The sequence below is a fragment of the Diplotaxodon limnothrissa genome, linkage group LG4 (assembly GCF_057381915.1).
Source record: "Diplotaxodon limnothrissa isolate DT_005_m linkage group LG4, D_limnothrissa_male_GT1.1, whole genome shotgun sequence".
NCBI lineage: Eukaryota > Metazoa > Chordata > Actinopteri > Cichliformes > Cichlidae > Diplotaxodon > Diplotaxodon limnothrissa.
Window position 1 is genome coordinate 24,886,326 of NC_140599.1, and position 23,603 is coordinate 24,909,928.

General features: G+C 39.3%; 2 protein-coding genes across 7 annotated transcripts; one reads left to right on the plus strand and one right to left on the minus strand.

Moving 5' to 3' along the window:
- Positions 1–1,762: 1,762 nt before the first annotated feature.
- On the plus strand, positions 1,763–20,100 carry nprl3 (NPR3-like, GATOR1 complex subunit). Of its 6 annotated transcripts, none has more exons than XM_085351725.1 (14): positions 1,763–2,148; positions 3,052–3,121; positions 5,450–5,488; positions 6,157–6,289; positions 10,609–10,683; positions 13,684–13,834; positions 13,937–14,018; positions 14,124–14,261; positions 17,462–17,618; positions 18,005–18,111; positions 18,300–18,429; positions 18,853–19,066; positions 19,150–19,342; positions 19,787–20,100. In XM_085351725.1, exons 1-14 carry the CDS (start codon positions 1,953–1,955, stop codon positions 19,950–19,952), a joined length of 1,851 nt encoding a protein of 616 aa, XP_085207851.1. In that variant the 5' UTR covers positions 1,763–1,952; the 3' UTR covers positions 19,953–20,100. The 6 variants fall into 6 exon arrangements, with proteins under 6 accessions (XP_085207851.1, XP_085207854.1, XP_085207853.1 ...); XM_085351728.1 differs by having other exon boundaries at positions 18,877–19,066; XM_085351727.1 differs by having other exon boundaries at positions 13,940–14,018.
- A 684-nt stretch (positions 20,101–20,784) lies between these two features.
- mpg (N-methylpurine DNA glycosylase) lies at positions 20,785–23,380 on the minus strand. Its single transcript, XM_085352655.1, has 3 exons — positions 23,086–23,380; positions 21,482–21,686; positions 20,785–21,236 (listed from the first exon to the last, which is right to left on the minus strand). Exons 1-3 carry the CDS (start codon positions 23,353–23,355, stop codon positions 20,785–20,787), a joined length of 927 nt encoding a protein of 308 aa, XP_085208781.1. The 5' UTR covers positions 23,356–23,380.
- Between the last annotated feature and the right edge of the window lie 223 nt (positions 23,381–23,603).

The following is a 23,603-nucleotide window of genomic DNA, read 5'->3' on the forward strand; positions in this document are numbered from 1 at the left end:
TAAGATAAACTAAAATTAGAGCGGATTACAATTACTGTGCAAAACAGGGGAAAGGGTTATTTGTGTTTTGTTCTCAGACATATTCCGATCCATACAGAGATTTAAAAAGAATCTCCCCCAGTTTAAATCTCAACTCAAAACCCATCTGTTCAAATCTGCATATTCACTGTGAACCCACTGTTTGTTAATTTTAGCTTGTGCTTTTGTTTTATTGTTCTTTTTTTCCATTTTTTTCCTCCATTTTTCCATTATGTGTTTTATCTAATTGTAAAGTGTCCTTGGGTGCATGTCTTGAAAGGCGCTTTATAAAAAAAAAAAAATGTTATTATTATTATTATTATTATTATTATTATTATTATTATTATTAAAAGAAAAGAAAAGAAAAGAAAAGAAAAGAAAAATGGACAAGAAATGAAAATAGGTTTTAGAAACAATTTAGTTCCTGGATATCTCGTTTGGACTTTTACCATTTCATCGTCATCCTTTTCCTACTGGTCCACAGTCACCAGATCCCAATCCAACAGAGTAGCTTTGGGATGCAGTGGAAAGAGAGATTCACAACATAGATCACACACCTACTGTGTGATGTTGTCATGCAAATGCAAAAATCTTTGAGGAACGTTTCCAGCACCTTGTTGAATTTATGCCATGAAGAATTAATGCAGTTATGAAGGTAAAAGGAAGTCCAACTTAGTACTAGCAAGATGTACCTAATGAAGTGGCCAATGAGTGTTTATTGCAGTGCATATATTCAATTCATGTACATATGCATGGCAACATCTGTTTATTGCAACTATATCATGTCTCCCTGTCCTTAAATAATATTTGTTGACATCTACAAATATACTTTTTAGGAATCCCATGAAAATCGAGCGACCTGGTGTGGCACTTTATGAGGTACTTTTTTATTAAAAAATAAAAAAAAGTATAATAGAATTTTTATTAAAATTAGCACATCTCACAAAAATGGTACAGAAGAGAAAGTTATGGCAATAGAAAACGAACTCATGAGTGTATAATTAAATAAGAATAAACAAATAAATACATGAATTATATCATTAAATAAAACAACTTTGACTTATTAGAGGAGTGATTGTCTTTCACAGTTGTTTGTGTATCTACAGAATACACAAACAGTTGTTTATGTGTATCTATTATTATATTATAATTTTCAAATTAAGATAAACAACAATTTCCAATCACCTTGAAGCATTAGTAACATGTCCCACATTGTCCCACACAAACGCTCTCTCTGAGCTATATTTGGTTTCTTGGGCTCTCGTTGTCCTGCATATGCATCCTCTAAATTATGTATTCCTGACAACTTTTTTTTCAAAAGATTCTCAAAGTGATTTTTCTGACTCAGAGAGTAATTTCTTGCTTTTCATGCTGATGAGATCTGCGGTAGTTAATTAGGAGTTCATTTAGGTTATTTGTAATGTGTTGACACAGCACTGGTTCATGTCTTAGATTGGGTCTTCATAGCTCAACGTTAAGTTAGTCTGAAGGACTAAAAAATAAGTGAAAAGTCAGTCAACGTGCAAAGGAAAACTTCAAATTACCCTCATAAAGCCTGGGCATCTATTGCTCAAGACTAATTCAAAAATATTAATAACAACAATTCAAGAAAGTCTCGCTCCTTGGAAGAAAAATCTATAGAAATCACGGTGAGTGACGCAGTAGATTATGTTATGTAGTAGCGGAAGAATATGATATCTGCCCTCCTTGTTTCAGCCGAACAGTTTTCACAGTGACACAAAACAATCCCAACAGTGGCGGATGGATGTGCGGTAGGGTATAATATCAAGGCTTTATAGTTAACTTTAGTCAGGCTATAATTTGTCTCTGGTCGGTGTCTTTGTATGGCAAACACCAGTGTTAAGCTTGAAGTGAAGCAAGATTACGCTCCCTGTCTGTTTGAAGCTAACTGAGGAGTTAGCTAGAATGCTAACATGATGCTCAACCCGTCAGACGGTCTACCAGATGACCGAAAGTCCTTGTACCCTCAGTCCCAAAGTAGTGCATACAAATGCGGCGACAAAACCAGCCCTATTAGCGTCATACTGGTTAGCTCTGGAAGCCGAGGGAACAAACTCCTTTTCCGATATCCCTACCAAAAGGTCGCTGAGTGTCCGTCATCTCTCTCAGGTAGGGGTAGCATTAGCATGAAGCAGAAACATAAACATTTACGCACACACAGATGTCGCTTCCACGTAATTACATATTTACAGGAGATAATAAAGCAGCAGTGTAATCCAGGGCAGACCAACAGCCCCTTTTGTTGTGATTGTCGACTTTGGAACTGCGGATTGTCTTTTTTTTTTTTTTTTTTTTTTTGGAGGATCGGGTCTGCTTGTTCTTCCTTCTTGAAGTTTCCCTCTTGGCCTCTCAGATTGTTGTTGGTGGATGTGCCACATAAATTTGATGTACTTTTGTTCATTCACAAGTTCCTCTTGTTGCTGGTGTTGCACCAAAAAGTCATTGCAGTTGTTTCTGTGTGTCTTTTATGCCTAATAACCTTTCTTATAATTGGAAATAGGCTGCAGTCAAAAAGATTTCCGAACAGGATTTTATATAAAATAAAGCATTTACTTGATTTGCCAGTATCTGTATGTCTCAGCGTTATTGCACCTACTGTGTTCTAGATCAGGACTGGCCCAGGTTTCTCTTAAAAATGCATTTTAATGACACTTTTTACCTGGATAATTCAGAGATATATAAAAGTTCTACCTTGTGATAGGACTGTTCTTTCTCGCTCAGAATGACGTCATATCATTCATGAGCGATATCTTTGAGACTGTAGGCCGTGAAGTTATTTACAGCAGTTTAAATACCAGCAATTGTGTTTTTGGCAAATACTGGCACAGTACTGATGCTGAGAGGCTTTTACTAGGAACAGGGACACGAACTAGGACAGTAAAAGCATGTGTCTCTCTAACACAATTTTATGATTAGTGAGTTGAAGTCAGATTCACAGTGGTTCTTATTTTTGTTATGAGTCTAATATGTATTTTTCATAATGACTAACTCTCACTGATATCTGTCCACAAGCAAAACAGCGGAATCCATATGTGCTGAACACATCTGGGGATGAGCTTGATGACCAGGATGGTGATTCAAGGTATTTCTACAATCTTCATTTTTTTTATGTATTATTCAACTTACTGTTTCATTCTGAGATCCAAATGAGCTTATTAAGCTCATTATGTTTTCCTCCATCATGCTTGTAATCTTTTTTCCCCCATCTAGACACACTTTTTGTTTTTCAGCAATATTATAGATGCTGACACACATTTTAAATCAGTGGTTCTCAAACTGTGGGAGAGTGGGGATTACCAGGAAAAACTATTAGGTTAAGCTATTAGGTTATTGAAAACGTTGAGCTGTTGAGAACCACTGATTTTAATTAATTGTGTGGATGACCTTTAATAAACTTTATTAAACTGATAAAATAATTGAGTAAAACAGTTCAGTATATGATATATTTTTTAAAAAAAACAAAAACGTTCACCTCACTTTGTACCTAATATTTGTCACAGCCCGAGGTGCTGTTTGGATAGACTCACTTTTCCCAGCTGCTAAGAGATACACTCACTGGCCACTTTATTAGGTACACCTTACTAGTAATGGATTGGTCCCATTTTCCATCTGTTTAAAGGTTTGATGTGATGTGCTTTTAACGACGCTCTTCTGCATGCCTTGAGTCTAAGCTCAAAATAGTTTGTCCATTCTCCTTTGTCTTCTGGCACCAACAAAACATTTTCACCCAGAAAAGCACCACTTACTTAACATTTTCTCGGTTTTAGACCATTCTGTGTAAATGCTAGAGTTGGTTATGCAATTTGACTTGACTCTGTGCATGCCTAAATGCAGTGAGTTGCTGCCATGTGATTGGCTGATTAGATATTTGCATTAACAAGCAGTTGAGCAAGTGTATGTAGTATAGTGGGCAGTGAGTGTATGTAACCCCCTAATGTGCATCTTAAGATAGGGCTGTTCGATATAACGATATATATCGGATGACGATATAAAAACGTCTATCGTTTCATTTTACGCTATCGTTTGTTTCATGGTGTCGCAAAATAAACTGTTTACGGCAATATTTTTTCATCGTTTTGATGGTTACTGTAGTGGCTATATAAATTTCTTAAAGTTCTCTCTTTCTCTTATATTTTATATAACCACACTACAACGGACAAGCGCCTGTTTTTATGCGTTGTGGTTAGCAACAACGACGGTAACAGCATCGTGTGTCCGCTTGTTTATGTTCCACATAAACCTTTCACAATAAAGCTCAAGATCCTGTTGAGACTTTTCAAAATAAACTGAATCACGTGAAAGAGCAGAGTATTTACGGATGAGAATTTAAAAAGAGCCGCCAGGTGCTAAAAAATAAACCTTAGACTCAAACGTTAGAACAGGCTTTTCCCCGCAGCACGCTGTGTGATAAATACTCACAAAGAAAACGGCGGCCTTTACAACTTATGTCTAAAAATGTATAGTTTCATGCATCGTTTAAAACACGCGACTCCAGGTACATGACACGCAGCTGGAAACACTTCCCGCAAGACGAGCTGCCCGAGATTCACAGAATTTACAGAAAATGTTACATTTTTGTGATTTATATCGTTATCAGGACGATATAATTCTTATATCGGGATATGAGATATTGGTCATATCGCACAGTCCTATCTTAAGATGAGTTTCTATTTTGTCTTTCATGCTAGTAGATTCCATCAAGGCAGTTACTGTGTAACCACACCAGCAGTCACGTTCTGAATTTAGCTGGGACTCTTCTTCATCTACTGAGTAAAACAAAAGAGTAAAAATGCTTTTCAGTGATGCCACATATGTGTCAATAGCTGTATAATGTTCATATAAGTCTGTAAAATAACCTATTCATAGAAGCTTTGTTTACGTCATTTTGTTATTATTAGCTTTATTAAAGCAAGCAGTGCCATTCAATTGCATAAGAGCAGCTTTCATTTGGTGTTCATGACGTGAAACATATCTTAGATATTGGGCAGGTAGTGTAGGAATTTTCCAGACTAATTTAGCAGAACAAAAATAAGAAAATTTTTGTTGAAAATCAGAATTATGATTTTTCTGATATATATTCTATTACTTCCCACCAGCAGCATTTAAAAATTTTTGAAGCACTACATTAACTGTATTAACCATAAAGATAATTCAGACTTATTTTATTGTACTGTCATATTTTATTACAAACTTAGTTACCTTGAAAACCTTTGAGGCGGGTATAGAAGCTCACTAACCAGCACTGCTGGTATTAGAACTTTAGCACACCAGTGTTTTCACATCACACTATCACATGTTTGTTCGGCTTGTTTTGATGTCCATTTTTATGCATTTAGCCCAACTGTGTGTTGCATTTTCCCTTTTGTTTGTTTTTTTTTTCTTCTTTTTTGTGGCCCAATCCCCATTTCAGAGAGCAATCTCCACTAACTGACGAACAGTTGGTAGCAGGGTAAGACGAAATCATTCTAAACCACCTTTCCTTCGCTTAGATCACCCCTGTCTTTTTATCCCCTTCTTTCCTATTTTGTGTCTTATATGGATCTCCAACCCTGATCTAAGTACACAATCCTTTTAAAATGTCATACAAGAATGAATCAGTGCTTTGGTTTCTACAAAATATGAGTTTAAGGCTATCATTGAAGCTTTAGTCTGTATTGTTTATATTACCTTTAGCATGTAGAGTAAACTTTAAAGAACACAGTTCAAATTGTGGTGGTGGAGTAAGTCTGTGGTGTGTTTAATTTTTTTTTTTTATTTCCGAGAGTTAACACCTTAATTTGTGTCCTTTTGATCACAGCATGAGTTACTTAAGTCAAACCAGCATGAGTCTTTCACACTCTTCATTCATACAGCGATTGCACCTTTTCCGCAAAGAGGCCTTTTTCCTCTTTTCGCCTCTCTAGTAGGCAAACAAGTTTTGTTTTCCATTTATACACTTGTTGAATTTAATTACAGGCAGATGCATCTGATTAATGTAACCTCTCCGATAGACAGGAATGTGAAAAGTATAAGCAAACTGAGCTAATTTAAACTTTCTCACTCATCTCAGTTGTGTCTGTGATGTCCGCGCTCTCCCCACACTGCACATTTTCTTATTGGGGTTTTTCCCTCTTTTAGGTTCTCTGACATCGTCCTCTCCACAATCCTGGCCACCAAATCTGATATGTGTGGAAAGAAGTTTGAACTGAAGATAGACAATGTTCGATTTGTGGGCCACCCCACCCTGCTTCAGCATCCTCCTATCATCCAGGTAGGATCATTTGTCGGCCGCTTTTGTCAGAGTCTTCGAATTTGGACAGTCTGTAATGTAATCGGCCTACAAATGTGGGCACAGAAGGATGGGTTCCTGAATTTGGACACAGCTACGATACCCGACACTGCTTCTTCTTCTTCGGGGTTTAACGGCAGCTGGCATCCTTGTACATGTGGGTGGCTGTAACTCAGGTGGCAGAGCAGGTCAGCCGCTAATCAGAAGGTCGGTGGTTTGATCCCAGGCTGCCTCCTGGCTGCATGCCAAATATCCTTGGGCAAGATACTAACCCCATGTTTGCCTACTGGTGGTGGTCAGAGGGCCCAGTGGCGCCAGTGTCTGGCAGCCTCGCCTCTGTCAGTGCGCCCCAGGGCAGCTGTGGCTACAATGTAGCTTGCCATCGCCAGTGTGTGAATGTGAGTGTGAGTGGGTGAATGACTGAATGTACTGTGAAGCGCTTTGGGGTCCTTAGGGACTAGAAAAGCGCTATACAAATGCAGGCCATTTACCATTTTACATGCAGTGCTGCCACCTTCTGTTTCAGTCCATTATTACACTCTTAAATCCTACTACTTATTACTGCGTCTTTTGGGATCTTACAAAGCTTCAAACCACGCTTCCGCTATTAAATTAGTTGTCAACGATTTTGATAGTCGACATAATTGCGACTAGTCGACTAATCGTGGCAGCCCTAGTCTCTAAACATGTGGAGTGAGGCCTAAATGAAGGTCTGTAAGATAGAGTGAGAGTCTTGGCACAGTGTTCACTGATTTTAAAGAAATATAATAGGACTGACTAATCAGCTGTTGGGTCTCCAGCTCCTTTGTTTTGATTAATGACATCTGCTCACTTGTTCTGTCACATGTGGAGTGTTGCTCATTAATGTGGTCATGTGCTGTTGAAAGCTCCTACAATACAAATGCGTGCAACATGTATAAGCAAATATTTTGCTTCACTGTTGATAAACAATTCAATTCACGTGTTTTATTATTTATTTATGCAAACTCCTTTATTATGAAATCTGTGCCACATGTCTTTTGTAAGTACTGGTTTTAGCCACGATCTCGTGACACGTGAAGTGAATTCTTTAGCTCAGAGTTGAACTAATTTTATGACAAGAGCTGTTCCATCCGGTTGTTCAGTGATGACGCGACGAATCCTACTTCCGGGTCTAAAGTAGTCTGCGTTTAATATGGCTTTTGTGTTGTTAACATGTTTAATGTTATGTATTTTCTTCTATTTGATCTCTGAAAGCTCCTAAAACTGTCAGTGATCACTGTTGACCTCCCTCGGCTTTTATTACCGCTAATCATTTATTTAAGCTCAGTTTTTAAAACCTTAGGATGTAACTACAGCCCAGCCCATGCAGCAGTATGTGAATGACTAACCTCGTATTGTGGATGGATTAGAGCTGGGCGATATGAGATTTTTTCATATCACGATATGTTTTTTTTCATTTCAGGCGATAACGATATCTATCACGATATAAGCCAAATAACTATATTTGTAAGATTTAAATGTGCCGTTGCTCACAAGTAAAATGTGAAATAATCAGCAGCTTGTTTTTAAATATTTATTTCCCATAATAAGTTCAACAGGGTAGATGTACTTAAGGAACATGAGACTTTTTCAGATAAATAAAGGCAAATATTGCAAACTACACAAAAGGCAGCCGCTAAAGCGTTTAAGTTTCAAAATAGAACAAACGAAACAGACTAAATTGTCAATTCCACTTAGAAACAAAATATTAATTCTAAAAATAAATCTTAGTTTGTTTTACAGAAGAACAGACAAAACTGACTAACTTTTGTCAATATCAAGTGAACTGAGAACTAAAAGGAAATTCTCAATCTCTCCTTGTTGTATAGCTTAGCTTTTCAAACAGTTGTAACAGTTACTTTAGTCTGACAAAAGCCGAATGATGAATTAGCGCTTCCAGTCAGAGACTGAGGCTACGTCCACACGTACACGGGTATTTTTGAAAACGGAGATTTTCCGTTTTCGTTTTAAAAAATAATCCCGTCCACACATAAAGGGAGAAATGAAAGAAAACGCTGCTATGAACATGCCAAAGCAGCAGGTGGCGCTAGATTCCTAACCGTGCCGAAATGTTGGCCAATCAGAAGTCTAGAAGCCTCGGTGGGAAAAAGTAAACAAAGCTGGGGCATAGAAGCAGAACAGAGTCGTATGTGTGGAGGGACAGTAACTGTGTGTATATGTAAGCATTTAAACACTGCAGAGAGTAGAATTAACAGTATTGTAGAAATTCATTTCACCGAAACAATAACGTGGCGCACAGTGTGACGCATGCACCAGTTTATTGTATTTCCAGACTTGCTTTCGGCACAATTTACAGTGCAAGCTACTCTGTTTTTTGTCAGACTTGAAATAGCCGAAATACCTTCACACTACGGAACTTCTATGGCTCTTCCGTTCGACAATCTCTCCGGCATTGGAACCATCATCTGTTTTCTCTTCGGTCACGCTCGGTTGATTTTTCTAGTCGGCACACTCATTTCCTCCATTATGCGCTGGCTCCATTACCCGCTGGCTGCTTCCCAAACAAACACACGTGCGGCTTGGCACTTGTGCTGTACGTAACAAGTCACGCGACGTGACGCTGCGGCTGTGATTGGTTCGGCTCTGCGCTACTGAATTTGGATCGGCTGACCTTTTTTTTTTTTTTTTTTTTTTTTTTAAGAGGACAAGAGCGGCGAGGTCTATCGCGATAGCTTAATTTCTCTATCGAGTAAAAGTTATATCGCGATACATGTCGTTATCGTTCTATCGCCCAGCTCTAGGATGGATTATCTCAGTTGTTCTCCTGGCTGAAGTTTGGTCCTTTTACAGCATCCTGCCATGCAATTACATTTGTTCCTGACCACCGAGAACACTCACGTTAACTTTTATCGAGTGGAAAAAAAAGTTAGCTTGTTTATATTATGCTAACATAGCTGTGTCGCTAGCGGTCACGTAGCACATCATTATATACCAGCTAGCCAAACTTCAGTAACCCTACAAACGTCACTGCTGTTTAGTTTTCTGTCTTCATTTATGCTGGAAGTGATAGCAGAGCTGTACGTTTTAATTTGTTTCCAAAACCCCGCAGTCAGGACATGCTATATTGTATTTAGATAGATAGCGAGCTAACTCCCTGCTAACTTCTAACTCCGTTAAATGTCATAAATTCTGTTTTCATGGATGCCTGGATGTTAAACTCAATTGTTACACCTGGTAGAGCAGAACGCTGATCATTTTATTAAAGATGAAAGACTAGACAGTTTTTCAACTCTCAGTAATGCCATAGTGATCGTTTGATATATGGACCTGCAGCGGAGTTTAGGTCCAGACACGGCTAGTGACGTCAGACTGAACAATCGGATACAGAGGTTCCTCTCTCTGAAACGGGTCGCCAAGCAACACCAAACTGGTCAAAAACAGGGGTTCATTTAAGAAGCCACTAAAGCAGTACCTGCAGAGCTTAACTCAAACATGAATGGCAAATTATTGTTGTTGTAATGTTTTACGTCTTTGTTGATTTTTAGCGAAATGCTGCGCTGTTTTGAAATTTGTTGATGTATGTTGACTAATACATAAACAATAAACAATAGAAAGTGTCAACTATTATTATAATTATTATCATCATTATTATTATTATCATATTGTTGTGTATCGGTACTTAGCTTGAATAAAAGTGTTTTATATTCAATTGTGGCTTGTTTGAAATTTGGCTGAAGCTCCCTGCTGTCAGTCTTTTAGTCTAATGACTCACAGCATGTGTTGCTAAGATAATGGTGTATCACACAGGGTGGAGAAAATAGAGAAATATGAAAGTCACAAGGGTTGCACTTATTCTTTACAACAACACCTACTGTATCTGACTTAAAATTACCATGAAGCACTTCTGTTTACCTAAACTGAACATTTCAGTCCACAGTAAATTCATAAGATCATTGTACAAGGCTGGTGTGACATATCATGGAAGTTAGGCCTTAAGGTTAAGGTTCCATAGCATTTTGATTAGGTCTTAATTATTTAATTCATTTTACAAGTGAAAAGTGTGAGACCTCCTTTTATCAAATTAAATACTGTACTGCTCTTTTTGTTACAACATTTGATTTTGTTGCACTGGACATTGGAAAAGTTGTGGCAGGTTTTATTTGTCATAGTCTTCCAAAGAAAAAAATAAATCTAAAAAATGGCATCAGTTAGTAGTTTTGACTATAACAGCAAAATAACAAACTGTAAACTGACATTTTAATATAAAGGCTTGTCTAGATTTTGCATCTGGTGATAAGTTTGTCTTTTTTTCTTTGCAGGTTTCTAAAACAGATCCTTCACCCAAGAGAGAAATGCCAACAATGATCTTGTTTAATGTGGTATTTGCACTCAGGGTATGCACAAGATGTATTTTGATTTTAATTTTAAATGTTTAGGATTAGGATTCACCTTTATTGTCATTACACATGTGTAAATACAGGGTTATGAAGTACAATTTGCATCTAATTAGAAGTGCAAGAGTAGTAAGTGCAATAAGAGCAATTATATACAGATAAGTGGAGAGCAAATATACAGATGTACTACGGGCAAATGTACAGATATACTGATATATGTCAGATATAGGTCGGTACCTGACCTGCGAGGCCAAATGTTTGTAACTGTAAAACTCTTGATATTGGAAACTTTAAACTTAATAATAATTTACATTTAGTTAGCTTGGGTGGGACACATAGATTTTGTGGGGGGTTTTTTATCTGTGAATGGGAGTGGTATGGGTAGCTGATAATATTCCAGTATACTTTATCAGTGAGAGCATGGTAACTTAGAGGGAGGAAGGGGGGCTTAATCACGTTGACCAGTGCGCCCCTCCCCATGCTGAGTCATGGTTCCCAGTAAGAGCAAGCAAAAAGTACTTAGTCATGTTTTTAATATCTTCCTGGCAACTGTGGAAATTCTGTACAAAAACACAGCAGGCCCACATGGCAGTATGTAAACCAAACACTGCTACATTTTGTTTTCATGTATTTTGTATGTTTATTATTTATGTTTATAATTAACATTATTTGATATTCTTATTTCTCTAATAAAACCATATCAACTTGCATTGAATAGGGATGCACCAATTGTGAACTTCTGAGAAGATGATGATGGTTGAAGTTGATGGTGAAAATAACAATTTGCCCACTTGCCAGTGCTAATATCCATCCATCCATCTTCTTCCGCTTTATCCGGGGCCGGGTCGCAGGGGCAGCAGCCTAAGCAGAGAAGCCCAGACCTCCCTCTCCCCTAGCTTATCCGGGGGAACACCAAGGCGTTCCCAGGCCAGCCGAGAGATATAATCTCTCCAGCGTGTCCTGGGTCTGCCCTGGGACATGCCTGGAACACCTCACACAGGAGGCGCCCAGGAGGCATCATTGTCAGATGCCCAAACCACCTCACTGGCTCCTTTCGATGTGGAAGAGCAGCGGCTCTCCTCTGAGCCCTTCCCGGATGGCTGAACTTCTCACCCTATCTCTAAGAGAGAGGCCAGCCACCCTTCGGAGGAAGCTCATTTCCGCCGCTTGTATCCGCGATCTCGTTCTTTCGGTCACTGCCCACAGTGCGTGGCCATAGCTGAGGGTAGGGACGTAGATCGACCAGTAAATTGAGAGCTTCGCTTTTACACTCAGCTTTCCGGAGACTTCACCACGACGGACCAGTGCAGCGTCCGCAGCACCAATCCATCTGTCGAGTTCCGGCTCCCTTCTCCCATCACTCGCGAACAAGACCCCGAGATACTTGAACTCATCCCCGACCCAAGTGGGCAGTGCTAATAGAGATATTTTATTTGATTATTTTATTTCTGTAGTTATTTATCCACTTCTGCTTTGTTGGTAAAAAGACATTTCCATTATAAACAGTTTCTGAGTTTTTCAACTATTTAAAAGGCTCCACATATACATAGGTATTTTTGGCCTTTGTTTACACGTAAACAGCATTTTAGTTCACTGGACATGGAGCCTTTGAAAAAACCCCATATTTAAATGGAGAAGATTGATTTGTTTTGCATCATCAAAGGTGTGTGCCTTTATCTCATTTTTGACATCAGTGTCAAAAACACTGTTGTTGTTTGTAGACTTCTAATTGGTCAACATATCTATAAAGTTAGAGTTTTATTACTTTTGCTTTGGCAAAAGCACTTGACTCTGCTTTTTACATTTTCACCTGTCTACATGTGAAGCCTGAAACACCTTTTAACATCTGAAGTAGGGGAACAGTTACTGTAACAAAACACATAAGTTATAAACACTGACAATTGTAAATATCAAGTTATTTACCAGTACGTCAACAAGAGTCATATAGTCTGTAACAATGTTTGGCTAATACGCATTGATGCTACTGATCCATGCTCAGGAGGTGGAGGTACTAATTAGAAGGTTAGTGCTCCAGGCTGCATGCCAAAGTATCCTTGTGAAAGTTTTATCACGCACTTTGAGCACTCACGTAGAGTAGAAAAGCACTATGTAAGAACCAGTCACCAGTCCATTTACCTTAAAGTAAGATCTACTTTATATCCAATATGTTGGGAAATTCTTGTGTCAAAGCAGCAAAAAAAACATTAAACACAACTTATATACATGTAAAATATTACTATACGAATTAAAACACTGTATAACAAAACAGTATCGTAGTGTGAAAACTGTACAAAAGAAATTTAAAAAAAAAATCAGAATGTAAAATAAAATATAGGAGCTCAAGAAGTAAAAGTTTATTACAATAAAAGTAAAATTTTAAATAAAATACAATTAAAAAAAAAGCTGCATAAAATTCCTCAATAAAGTAAAAATAGCTCAGTAAAACAAAAAAAAATTTGTGTTATATACATTTCTCCATCTTTGTTTTCATACCTAAGGTGGACTGATTATAAGAAACAATAATTCCATGTACAACAACCTCACATCTGCTCAAGTTTAATCAAAATGCAATTCGTAATTCTTAACATTATAAGATGTAGAAATTATTGCAGAGCCTTTGTATTGAATTGCGTAAATATGACAAGAAATAAACATCAAAGATGTGCTCAAAAACAACATTTATACTGAGCGTGTTAAGTCATATTCATTCATCTTTCAGCGGGTGCCATGCTAAGATCATTAACTGACGTTAGGTGTAAAATAAACGGGATGTTTAATAGTTAACAACTGACAGCCTGGACATGAATGTGAACTGATCCATGTTGTATGCAGCGCTTTGAGTACTCCGGGAGAGTAGAAAAGCACTATATAAGAATCAGTCCATTTACCATCCACACAAAAAAGCACTGGTGTTATAATCAAAGTGTAACAGATACATTTTTCTTTCTTTGCATAATTATGACATTTAAAAAGTGGCTGATTTTCATCTCTGGCCTGCAGGCAAATGCTGACCCATCCGTCATCAGCTGCATGCACAACCTGTCACGCCGCATTGCCATTGCTCTGCAGCACGAGGAGCGCCGCTGCCAGTATCTGACCCGCGAGGCCAAACTCATGCTGGCCGTCCAGGAGGAAATTACCACGACTGAAAGTGAGATACAAGCTCAGACTACACATCAAATTTGCAGCTTGGTCTTAGTCAGACTTACATCTTTGTTAACATAGAATATTGGTATTTTGCTTCTGGTATCAGCAGATGGAAGCCCCCAGTCCCCATTTAGACAAATTCTTCCAAAGTGTAAGCTAGCAAGAGACCTCAAGGAGGCGTATGACAGGTGTGTGACCACATGCATTTTACATTCATTTGTTTGGATTTGCTGTCTAAATTTGTGTAATATATGATTCTGCAATTGCTGATTGTGATGATGGTGCTTTTTCAGCCTTTGTACAACCGGTGTGGTGCGACTTCACATCAACGACTGGCTGGAGGTGAGCTTCTGTTTGCCGCACAAGATCCACAGGATTGGTGACACCTACATCCCCCCAGAGGCATTAGAGCGCAGCCTTAAGGCCATAAGGTATATTACAGATTTGTTTTTCTTTTTATGTGACGTTTTCTTACATCTCACAACATCTTATTTGATTAGCTGTAACTAGAAGTATCTTGTTTACAGTTAAAGACACGGGAAGGGTGGGGAAGGGGGATTAGCTGTTCTAGATGAAATAAAATCAGCAGATGTGGGCTGTGTTGCTACAAATGGCCAACTAAAAACACCTATAGACCTCATTTGTCAAAACATAAACACATGGGTGTAATAGCTTTTTTATGTCATATTTAAAATGATATTATTTATATTACACATTCATAACTTACTCTGTGGTTTCTGTGGATTCCTTCTGTTTTTTCACACATTGCATCTTTTCATGACAAAATAAGTTCATCCAGTTGCATTTGTGATATAATCAATTGTGTTCATAATGTCTAATAATCATAATAATATGAATAAATTGTTAAGGCCAGAAAACAATCATTTTGTGACAGCCAGCTTGGAATATTAAAGTACAAACTAATTTGCTAAAAATGGACTTATCACAACTTATAACTTCAGCAATCATTCAAATGCACACAGTTGTACTACGTTGGCTAGTCAGCTTAGGTCTATACATAACCATCAAATAACACAGCTTTGTCAAAATCCCTCTTTGATCCACAGGTCACCTTACCCTTCAGCCCTTTAGTCAGAATAGTCTAATTTCCCCTCAGTTTATGTCAAAGAAGTTTTGTGCCTTAATTAGCTGGATTGTATTTGGTAAGCAAATGTATGTGTTTAATATATAAAGCACTCAAACGATGCAGAATTTAGTGTGGTCTTTAGTGCCGCCTACTGGCATTTCAATGTAATAGCTGTAATTTTGATCAGCTCTCTCATTAGTTGCTGCTGCCCTGTGCAGGTACTTGGTTGGACCCCTTTTATCCTTCAGAATTCTTCACGGCATAGTTTTAACAAGGTGCTGGAAACATTCTTCTGAGATTTGGGGCCATGTTGACATAATAACATCACAAACAGGTTGCTGCAGATTTGTCAGTTTGTAAATGCAATTGGGATTTCTGTCAAATTTTAATGAGTCTGTGTAAGCCTGTGTAGCCTCAGTTTCCTGTTCATATTTGACATGAGTGGCAGTGGGGTGGTCTACTGCTGTAGCCCATCTATTCCTAGGTTCAATGTGTTGTACATTCAGAGATGCTCTTTTGCACACCTTGGTTTTGACAAGTTATTTAAGTTACTGTTGCTTTCCTATCTGACCTGCATCTAAAAGGCATTTTCACCTTTTTCTCTGTAAACCTGAAAGATGTCTCAGGGCTCTAGACTAACTTTTTGACATGGGCGCACCGGTACGCCTAACTTTAAAAATTTAGGCGTACCGGCACAAAAGTTAGGCGCACTCAAATTTTTCAACCGCATCGCTTAACACCGCAGTTTTACATGTGCACTTTCTTTGGGGGAGGAAGTCCATACAGACAATATTAATTTCTAAATTATTAACTAACAAACTTGTGCTTAAAGTGCTTTGTCAATATTGTAGAAAATGTTAAAAACTTAATCATCATCTTGGCCTCCTCTGACGACCTGTTTGCTGCTGTCTGCTGCTGAAAGGCCGTGGGGAGAGGGGACACTTGGGCAGTGCATTTATTGCAGCATATAATGTGTTTCCTGGATACACTGTGCTTTTTCAGCATTCAAATATTGATGGCACCGTGTCAGAGCACTGGCTATGAATTTCAGACAGATCAGGCCTTAACTTAACAAAAAAGTTATCAATAGTTCTTTTCATCTTTTCTTATTACCCACAGCTACAGTACATCCACTTCTCTCAGGCCTAGGCTGCTCACTAGGGCTGAGTATCATCACTGATTTCTATAATCCATTCAATTCCGGTTCTCAAAGTCCTGATTTGATTCAATTTAGCCTCAGACAGTCAGAAATATTATAATTCTGATCATGTATCAGTACTGATACACATGAGACTTCATCAGAATTGTGAAAATCACAGCAGATGCCTTTGTGTGAAAGTAACTGAGAATAAAACACAGGAAAACATGAAGGAGATTTTCCTGGTCTGGCTTTTTATAGCAGATAACCTTAAAAATATTCTGCAATTTTGCATAATTTTAAGAAATTTAAATTTCTTCAGTATTGAACAGCAGAAATTAGGCTTTCTTGTCCGAGGTCATTTAAGTGAAAAAAGAAAAAGCGCTGTAAACAACGCTAGACTGGTGGGTAATAAGCGAATGAATAATGCAGAAAACAGATTTGAGACGGGAAACTGTTCCTGAAGTACAGAGAGAGAGAGAGCTGTGCAGGAAGTGTGATTTTTATCGTGGTGGAAGCAAAACAGCAAAAGTCAGAGGGAATTCATGACGACATTGATCAAATGTGAAGCGCAGTTTGCTGCTTCTTTTGCTGCAGGCTCGGTGAATTTTGGTTGGAGAGAGGCAAAACCTGCAGCTCAGAATCAGCGCAAAAAGACGTAAACACAGCGCGGACCCGAAGAATCGCTAAGCTCCGACAGCGTGTCCGTGTTCAGGCCGTCGGGTGAGAAAGCCGAGAAAGACGAAGCTGATTCTGATGTGTTGGGTCCGCTCCGTGTTTACGTCTTTGTGTGGAATCCGTTAATGAATTGATATCGCTTTATTCAAGCTACTCACCTCTCTCTTCCACCTGCACTTTCAACTGGACCACGGCCAATCAGAGAGGTCCCGCCCCTGACTATCTCTGATTGGTTTAGTCCACGATAGGGGCATAATGTGTGTCTGTTGTTGACCACACGGAGAGTTACAGAGATTTTTTTTTTGTTACCGGAACAGTTGGTCGCACCTGTGCGACCAAATATTTATTTTTAGTCGCACCACTGAAAAATTTGGTCGCATTTGCGACCAAATTGGTCGCACTCTAGAGCCCTGTGTCTGTGTGGGAAAATCCCAGTAGATCAGCAGCTTCTGGCATCAACAACCGTTCCACATTCAAAGTCACTCAAATCATCTTTTTTCCTCATTCTGATGCTCAGTTTGACTGTCTTGACTATGTCTGCATACCTGAACACAATGAGTTGCTGCCATATGACTGGCTGATTGGATATTTAGTTAACAAACAGTTTAATATGTATACCTTTGTCTTTGTATGTAAAATAAACTAAATGTGTGTTTCTTTCAAACAGAGTCTGCTTGTATGTGGATGTATGTTCATTTAGAATCCGTATTGTGTGTCTGATCCTGCAGACCCTATCATGCCCTGTTGCTTCTGGAAAATGAGAAAACACTCCTCAGCCAGCTTCCCCTGGACTGCTCCCCTGCATTGATCCGCCTGATTAAAACCTGCTCAGCAGTGAAAAACCTGCAGCAGCTGGCTCAGGATGCTGACCTGGCCTTACTTCAGGTACAGGACAGTCACACTACCTGGATCAGATTTCCAGTTTAAAATGTCAGATGTGATTCTCATGAATTTATCAGATGAAATTAGTTTTTATAAGTCTAAAAGATGCATTAGTTGTGTTTAATACACAAAGATCTATAAATCATTGTGCAGTATGCATCACTGATAGAATAGAGGAAAGTTAAAATGTGAAAAAGTGTACTGTACATACATATATACTTTTAAAAAAGTATAACCTTCAGAAGTTGTTTAGTCAGTGGTCTTACTGTCATCTAGTGGCAGATATATGTAATGCAAATCTGAGAAAATCCCCATGTGTAGCTCTTATTTGCTTATTTTGCTTTTATTTGGCATCCTAGAGATTAATTGACAAATATTTTCTCATTTAGATCTTTCAGATTGCTGCTCATTTGGTTTATTGGGGCAAGGCAATTATCATCTACCCACTGTGTGAGAATAATGTCTACATGCTGTCTCCGCATGCCAACATCTGCCTGTGAGTATCTGATGTGATATAAGCCAGCTGGGAAGAGGAAATGAAGCACACTAATGCTAAGCACTCATCCATGGCATTTCCTCATATAGAGAGGCTTCCTGATCTGACTTGCAACACTGTTTGGAATTAAATTTAAAAGATGTTCTGTGATGGAATAAGCTCTGTGTTGTTCTCTTCTCCCTGAATAGATATTCACCATTGGCTGAGCAGTTTGCCCGGCAGTTTCCTGGTCATGATCTGCCCTCTATGTTAGCCAAGTTCTCACTGCCTGTCTCACTGGCTGAGTTTAGAAATCCCCTGGAAGCTCCCACACAGGAGGTGGGGGTTATTGCATGATGTGGAATACATGTGTGAAGCATTTCAAAAGAGAAATACTTTTATTAAACCTGTGAAAATGTCCCAGTTTTTCTTTTTTTTAAATTTGCATGATTTCAGGCATGTTTAATGAAATAATCTGATGTATATCTATGTCCTGAAGACAGAAATATATATGAAAACTGAACACAAACATAAGTTATAATACTTATAATCCTTGAGGTGGGCCATCATTCTTCGTCTTGTTCTGGCAGTGTAGGTCCTGATGAATTATTAATGGCAAAGGGACATCGTCTCTAGTGTATGCATCCTCCATTTTTCATGAGAACAGGATCAGACTCTTTCTTGTGGATCTATTTTAAAACATATTTGACCTGGTTACGTGAGCATTTTCCGATTCCCTTATTTCAGTTTATCCTAATGCAGTTTGCTGCTCTGCTGGTTAACCAGGCCCAGTTAATCCAGATGGTGGTTTGGATGCTGCAGCGCCGCCTCCTGATCCAGCTGCACACTTATGTGTGCTTGTTGGTACCACCCAGTGAGGATGAGCCTGGGCTGAGGGATGAAGACCCTCCGCTGGCTGCCCGAGTAGGAGGTCGCAGTCTCAGTACCCCTAGTGCGCTCAGTTTTGGCTCACCGAGTATGTCCTCCCGCCTCTACTCTTCTGCTCTTACGGCTCTAACTCTGTACTATAAAATCTGACATTCTTCTTGTTTTGTGTAGCCAGCAGTGATGACATGACCCTAACCAGTCCCAGTATGGAAAACTCCAGTGCAGAGCTGCTAACTGGTGGAGACTCCCCGCTCAACAAGAGGATGACTGAGACACTGCTCGCCAGCCTGTCAGAGCACGAGAGGCAGTTTATTCTTAACATCCCTGCTGCACAAAATCCAGAGGATCTGCGGATGTTTGCGAGGTGATTAAATCTGCCTTTAACTGACAACAGGACCATAGTGTGCTTGTTTTATTAAGTGTCATTAAGGTTGCCATTGTTCTGTTTTATGTTCAAACATGAGAGCGGTGTACATGGATGACATGAACTAACTGATTGCCTGCCTTTGCCTCATATCTTAGAAATGAAATGTTTATGTCTCTCAATAGATAAAAAAGTATTTGTTCAGTGGTTTGAATAAATCTACTTGCATAGTATTGTAAAATTTAATTGGGCAGCATAGGCTAAAGAGTTAGTTTACCAGCAGTTAGGTGGAGATCAAAAGTGTCTGGAGAGCTTCTCAGCATTCCAGTGCTGCCACCTTCACAGCAATGAAGGCTCCCATCAGAGGTGCAAAAGTCCTGTCTCATGGATGATTGACACTGTTGATCAGTCAGTGAAACTCTTTCTCTTGTTAACTGCTTCCAGGCTACTGCACTATTTCCGAGGACATCACCACCTGGAAGAGATTATGTACAATGAGAACATGAGGCGCTCGCAGCTAAAGACGCTGTTTGACAAGTTCCGCAGTGTCCTTGTGGTTACCAACCATGAAGATCCCATTATTTCAATCTTTCAGTCACCGATGGACTAGCTGTGCAGACAGTGTTTCAGCAACTGGAAAATGTGTCAGTTTAGGAGAAGTTAATGGCCTGCTGGGCTCACAGCTAAGTGGTCAAAGACGTTTTAAAACAAAATGCCTTGACTGCAAGATGTTTTTTCTGTATGAGCCAAATGTTTGTTTACAGTAATAAATTATTTTGTATATATCAGACATGCCTTAAGGTTTTTTTTGTGAATATTGGAAGTGTGTGCAGTGTTTAGTGGAGGCTTCACTTCATCTTCCCGTGCCCCAGATGTGTTAGATCATCTGTGCTGTCCTCAGAGGGGCACAGTGAGTAATGATCATTCCAGACCTTGAGCTACCTCTCCTTAGGAATACCTGATGTGGAAAGAAAAAAGGAAGAGTCTAAACATCAGACAGACTTTTCCTGCTCTGAGGGAAACAGATCAGGCCAAACATCTGTGAAATCACTGAGGTGGAAATTTCCCAAGTGTGAATGTTTATTAAAAATCACAGATGAAACCAAACGAAAGGCGTGTGTAAAGGCAAATTACAGAACCCCCCTCCCCATTTTTTTTAAACAGATGCTAACAAACCGAGTCTGTAGTTCTTCAGTCTACTTTCCAGTACAGCTTTGCATCACTACCATAAAGCTGCAGCTTATTACTAAATGGTTGAGGAAAACAAGCAACATTTATTGTAGAATCTCCACTGCCTCCAAACTACAAAATTACAAATATACAGTTTAATTTCATGTGTGTGAGACACATCCCAACAAAGCAATCATGTATTTGTATGATTTTTATTCTTCTTCAGTGTTAAACTCTTTAAAGAGATCAGATGAGTTTCAGGAATTTTCCTGTTAAGTCCTTTTGACATTGTGCTGTCCTGTATCAGGCTTCACGGCATGGGGACTTAAATCGTTCATGACATTTCCAGACAGAGTCTGTCTCTCTGCCTCTTTATTCACAACGCTAACAGAGGGGTGCCCACGTAGATAAAAACGCCACGGCTTCTTGGCCCATTCCCCGTGGGACTCTATTCCGATGCGTGGTGCTGATACGATATCTTGGGGTTTTGCCGGACTTGTGTCGGGATCATTCTCCAGCCACACATCTGGGTCTGAGGCTAAGTCTCGACGGTCAAAACATCGTGGTATATTTAGAGCCTGGCAGAGCTTTGAAGGCCCGTTGCAGAGCTCTTTGTCCTTCAGCTGACGAGCTCCCTCTTTGCGTCTGGCTGCCCTCAGCTGCCTCATGACGGCCTGACCCTGTAGGGGCTCGAGTGAGCGCAGCAACACAGCAGCACCCTCCCCTGAGCAACACAGCACACAATATGCATCAGTCAGCAAGGCTCCACTCTGTCTCCTTCCTTTTACCCTTTAAACAGCGACTATTGAAGCCATGAACTGCTGTTTATGTTTAATGTTGTAATAATGAAGAATGATCAAAACTGGCCTTTTCACATCCATTGTTAACAATAATAAATATATGAATGTGAACAAAATTAGTGACATAATGTACAAAACATATTGCACCTTTGGTGGGTATAGCGTTTACCTTCACTAGACACGTTCATGCATAGGTAGATGCCATAGATTGGATACACGTAGATTGTGCCAGGCTTCATAAACATGGCTGTGTTTCTCTCGGTGCGTTTGCCTCCCGCCGAGTGTGAGGCCTTGTCCTCCCCTCCAAGGTAAGCTTCAGTTTCCACTATTCTTCCTCGCAACTCCGTACCATCTGCACACCTGTGGACCAGCACCTGCAGGAACAAAGGACAGGGAGATTCTTTCTCTATATCCACAGGATGGTGGGTTACATAGATTTGTCATTTAGCTGAAGGATGCTACCTACAAAACACAACTTTGACAATCAAAACCACAACAAATGTCTATTTTTAATGTCATGGCAAAAGTCCTATGAAAGCAAAATAATAAGTATCTCTGACCTTATTCTGTTAAGCCAAATATTCCTTTTGCTTCAAAAACTGGGTACGGACGTATTTTCATGAGGTGTACAATGAACGATCAAAGAAAATCCATGCTTGCCAGCATGCCAGTTTTGCTGCTAACAAAAAAAACAAAACAAAAAAACTACACCTCAATCACACTTTCATGAATAAAATATTCCAGCTCAAAATCTTTATTGATTTATACTTGTTGGGAATAAAATAATAACTAGGGCGCACTGCACCAGCATAAGAACAATTGGTCTGAGGATTTCAAGCAGGGACCGTGATGTGCTCGCATGTGAAGGTCGTTGGGACCCTGCAAGGATATCGCTATTACCTACTGCCAAACCTTGCTGGAAGATGCTACAGGCAGCATAATGTTCCCCACAGTATCTCCAGAGTATTTCATATCAGTAACATGGACTCAATGCAAACTTGTTCTCAATTGTGAGGAAACCAGGGTTTCAGTGGTGGACCTGCAACTTCTGCTCACAACTGTACAGTTCTGGGGTGTGATGGAAAGTCTACTGAAGTATGTTGTGCCACCCTCATGGAGGGTGTTTCTGACAGGTTGCTCAGAAATATAACCTTTACACTCTTGAGACTTTGCTGGTAGACACAATAAACCTCCAAAGGCTTGTATGGAAGTGCCATCATGGAAGAGGTGGACTACCTTTGCAGCCTGAATGGTCGCAGGTATTGTCTCATACTACAAGTAGTGACAAAACTAGAAATAAAATCAGTTGGATAAGGAAAGAGCAAAACCTGATAAATCATTCCCTTTTTGGGAGACTTGTTTTTGCCTCTCCAGTACGCCTGTTGTCAATTTCATTTGCACCAAAGAAGGTAAACTAGGTCAAATAAATACACAATGGTTTATGGACAGATTAATATCCCTGAAGTTAGCAGACTTTGTTTTTGAAGAAGCATATGTGTTTAAATAAACAAATAAGCAACAGTTAGACAGCGTTAAAAATGGGAATCAGTGCTTAACAACTTAAATACAATCACTGAAAGTAAGTTTATCAGGCACATTCAAACGTACAGAAGGCAGTTACTAAGATATAAATTGAAAGGTGAAGTTAAAAAAACAACAATTTTAAACTAAAATAAATTTTCTTCCCTACATTTTGTGCCTCCTGACTTTTAAAAACACACACACACACATTTACATACAAAGGTGTTAAATTCAGGTGAGAAATCAGCCTACCTTGCCGAGGAAGGCTTTAGCCAAACTGATGCAGGGCTGCTTGAAGAAGTCCTCTCCTAGCCTGTGCTGCTGCTCATTCCCGGTAAAATAACAGCTTCGCTCCGCCTCAGCACTCTGAGCATTTTCACACTGACTGGGCTGCTTCTTAAGCGCGGTTTGTGAGTCCTTTGGCTTCAGCTCCGTGTCCTTGTTGTGTTTATTTAACGACACAGTTTGTTCAGATGTTGCCGCCGCCAGCGCTAGCATCTTTCTTTTTCGCGCTGCCATCATCTTATCGTAAATTCAGAAGGTTTACAGATTTTTAAAAAACACATGTAGGACGGCGTGTATTTATAAACCCAACAATACGTTTATTCAATATTTAGTATTTAATTCACAATACAAAGAGTCTTATGGAAGCCGTTCACGTACTAGCATACAGGAAGTGGATATGATTGTTTTGGTATCTCTTAAAGGGACCGCGCACTTCTTGGAGGTAGTGGGAGACGTTAACCTTCAAGGCTTTCTCCTAGAAAGAT

Excerpts from the sequence above, each read along its gene's own strand:
- mpg (XM_085352655.1), bottom strand. The coding sequence starts at position 23,355 with ATGATGGCAGCGCGAAAAAGAAAGATGCTAGCGCTGGCGGCGGCAACA. Across the intron at positions 21,687-23,085 it reads CTAAAGCCTTCCTCGGCAAG|GTGCTGGTCCACAGGTGTGC; the intron begins GTAGGCTGATTT and ends TTGTTCCTGCAG. Across the intron at positions 21,237-21,481 it reads CATGAACGTGTCTAGTGAAG|GGGAGGGTGCTGCTGTGTTG; the intron begins GTAAACGCTATA and ends TGTGTTGCTCAG.
- nprl3 (XM_085351725.1), top strand. The coding sequence starts at position 1,953 with ATGATGCTCAACCCGTCAGACGGTCTACCAGATGACCGAAAGTCCTTG. Across the intron at positions 5,489-6,156 it reads GACGAACAGTTGGTAGCAGG|GTTCTCTGACATCGTCCTCT; the intron begins GTAAGACGAAAT and ends TCCCTCTTTTAG. Across the intron at positions 10,684-13,683 it reads ATGTGGTATTTGCACTCAGG|GCAAATGCTGACCCATCCGT; the intron begins GTATGCACAAGA and ends TCTGGCCTGCAG.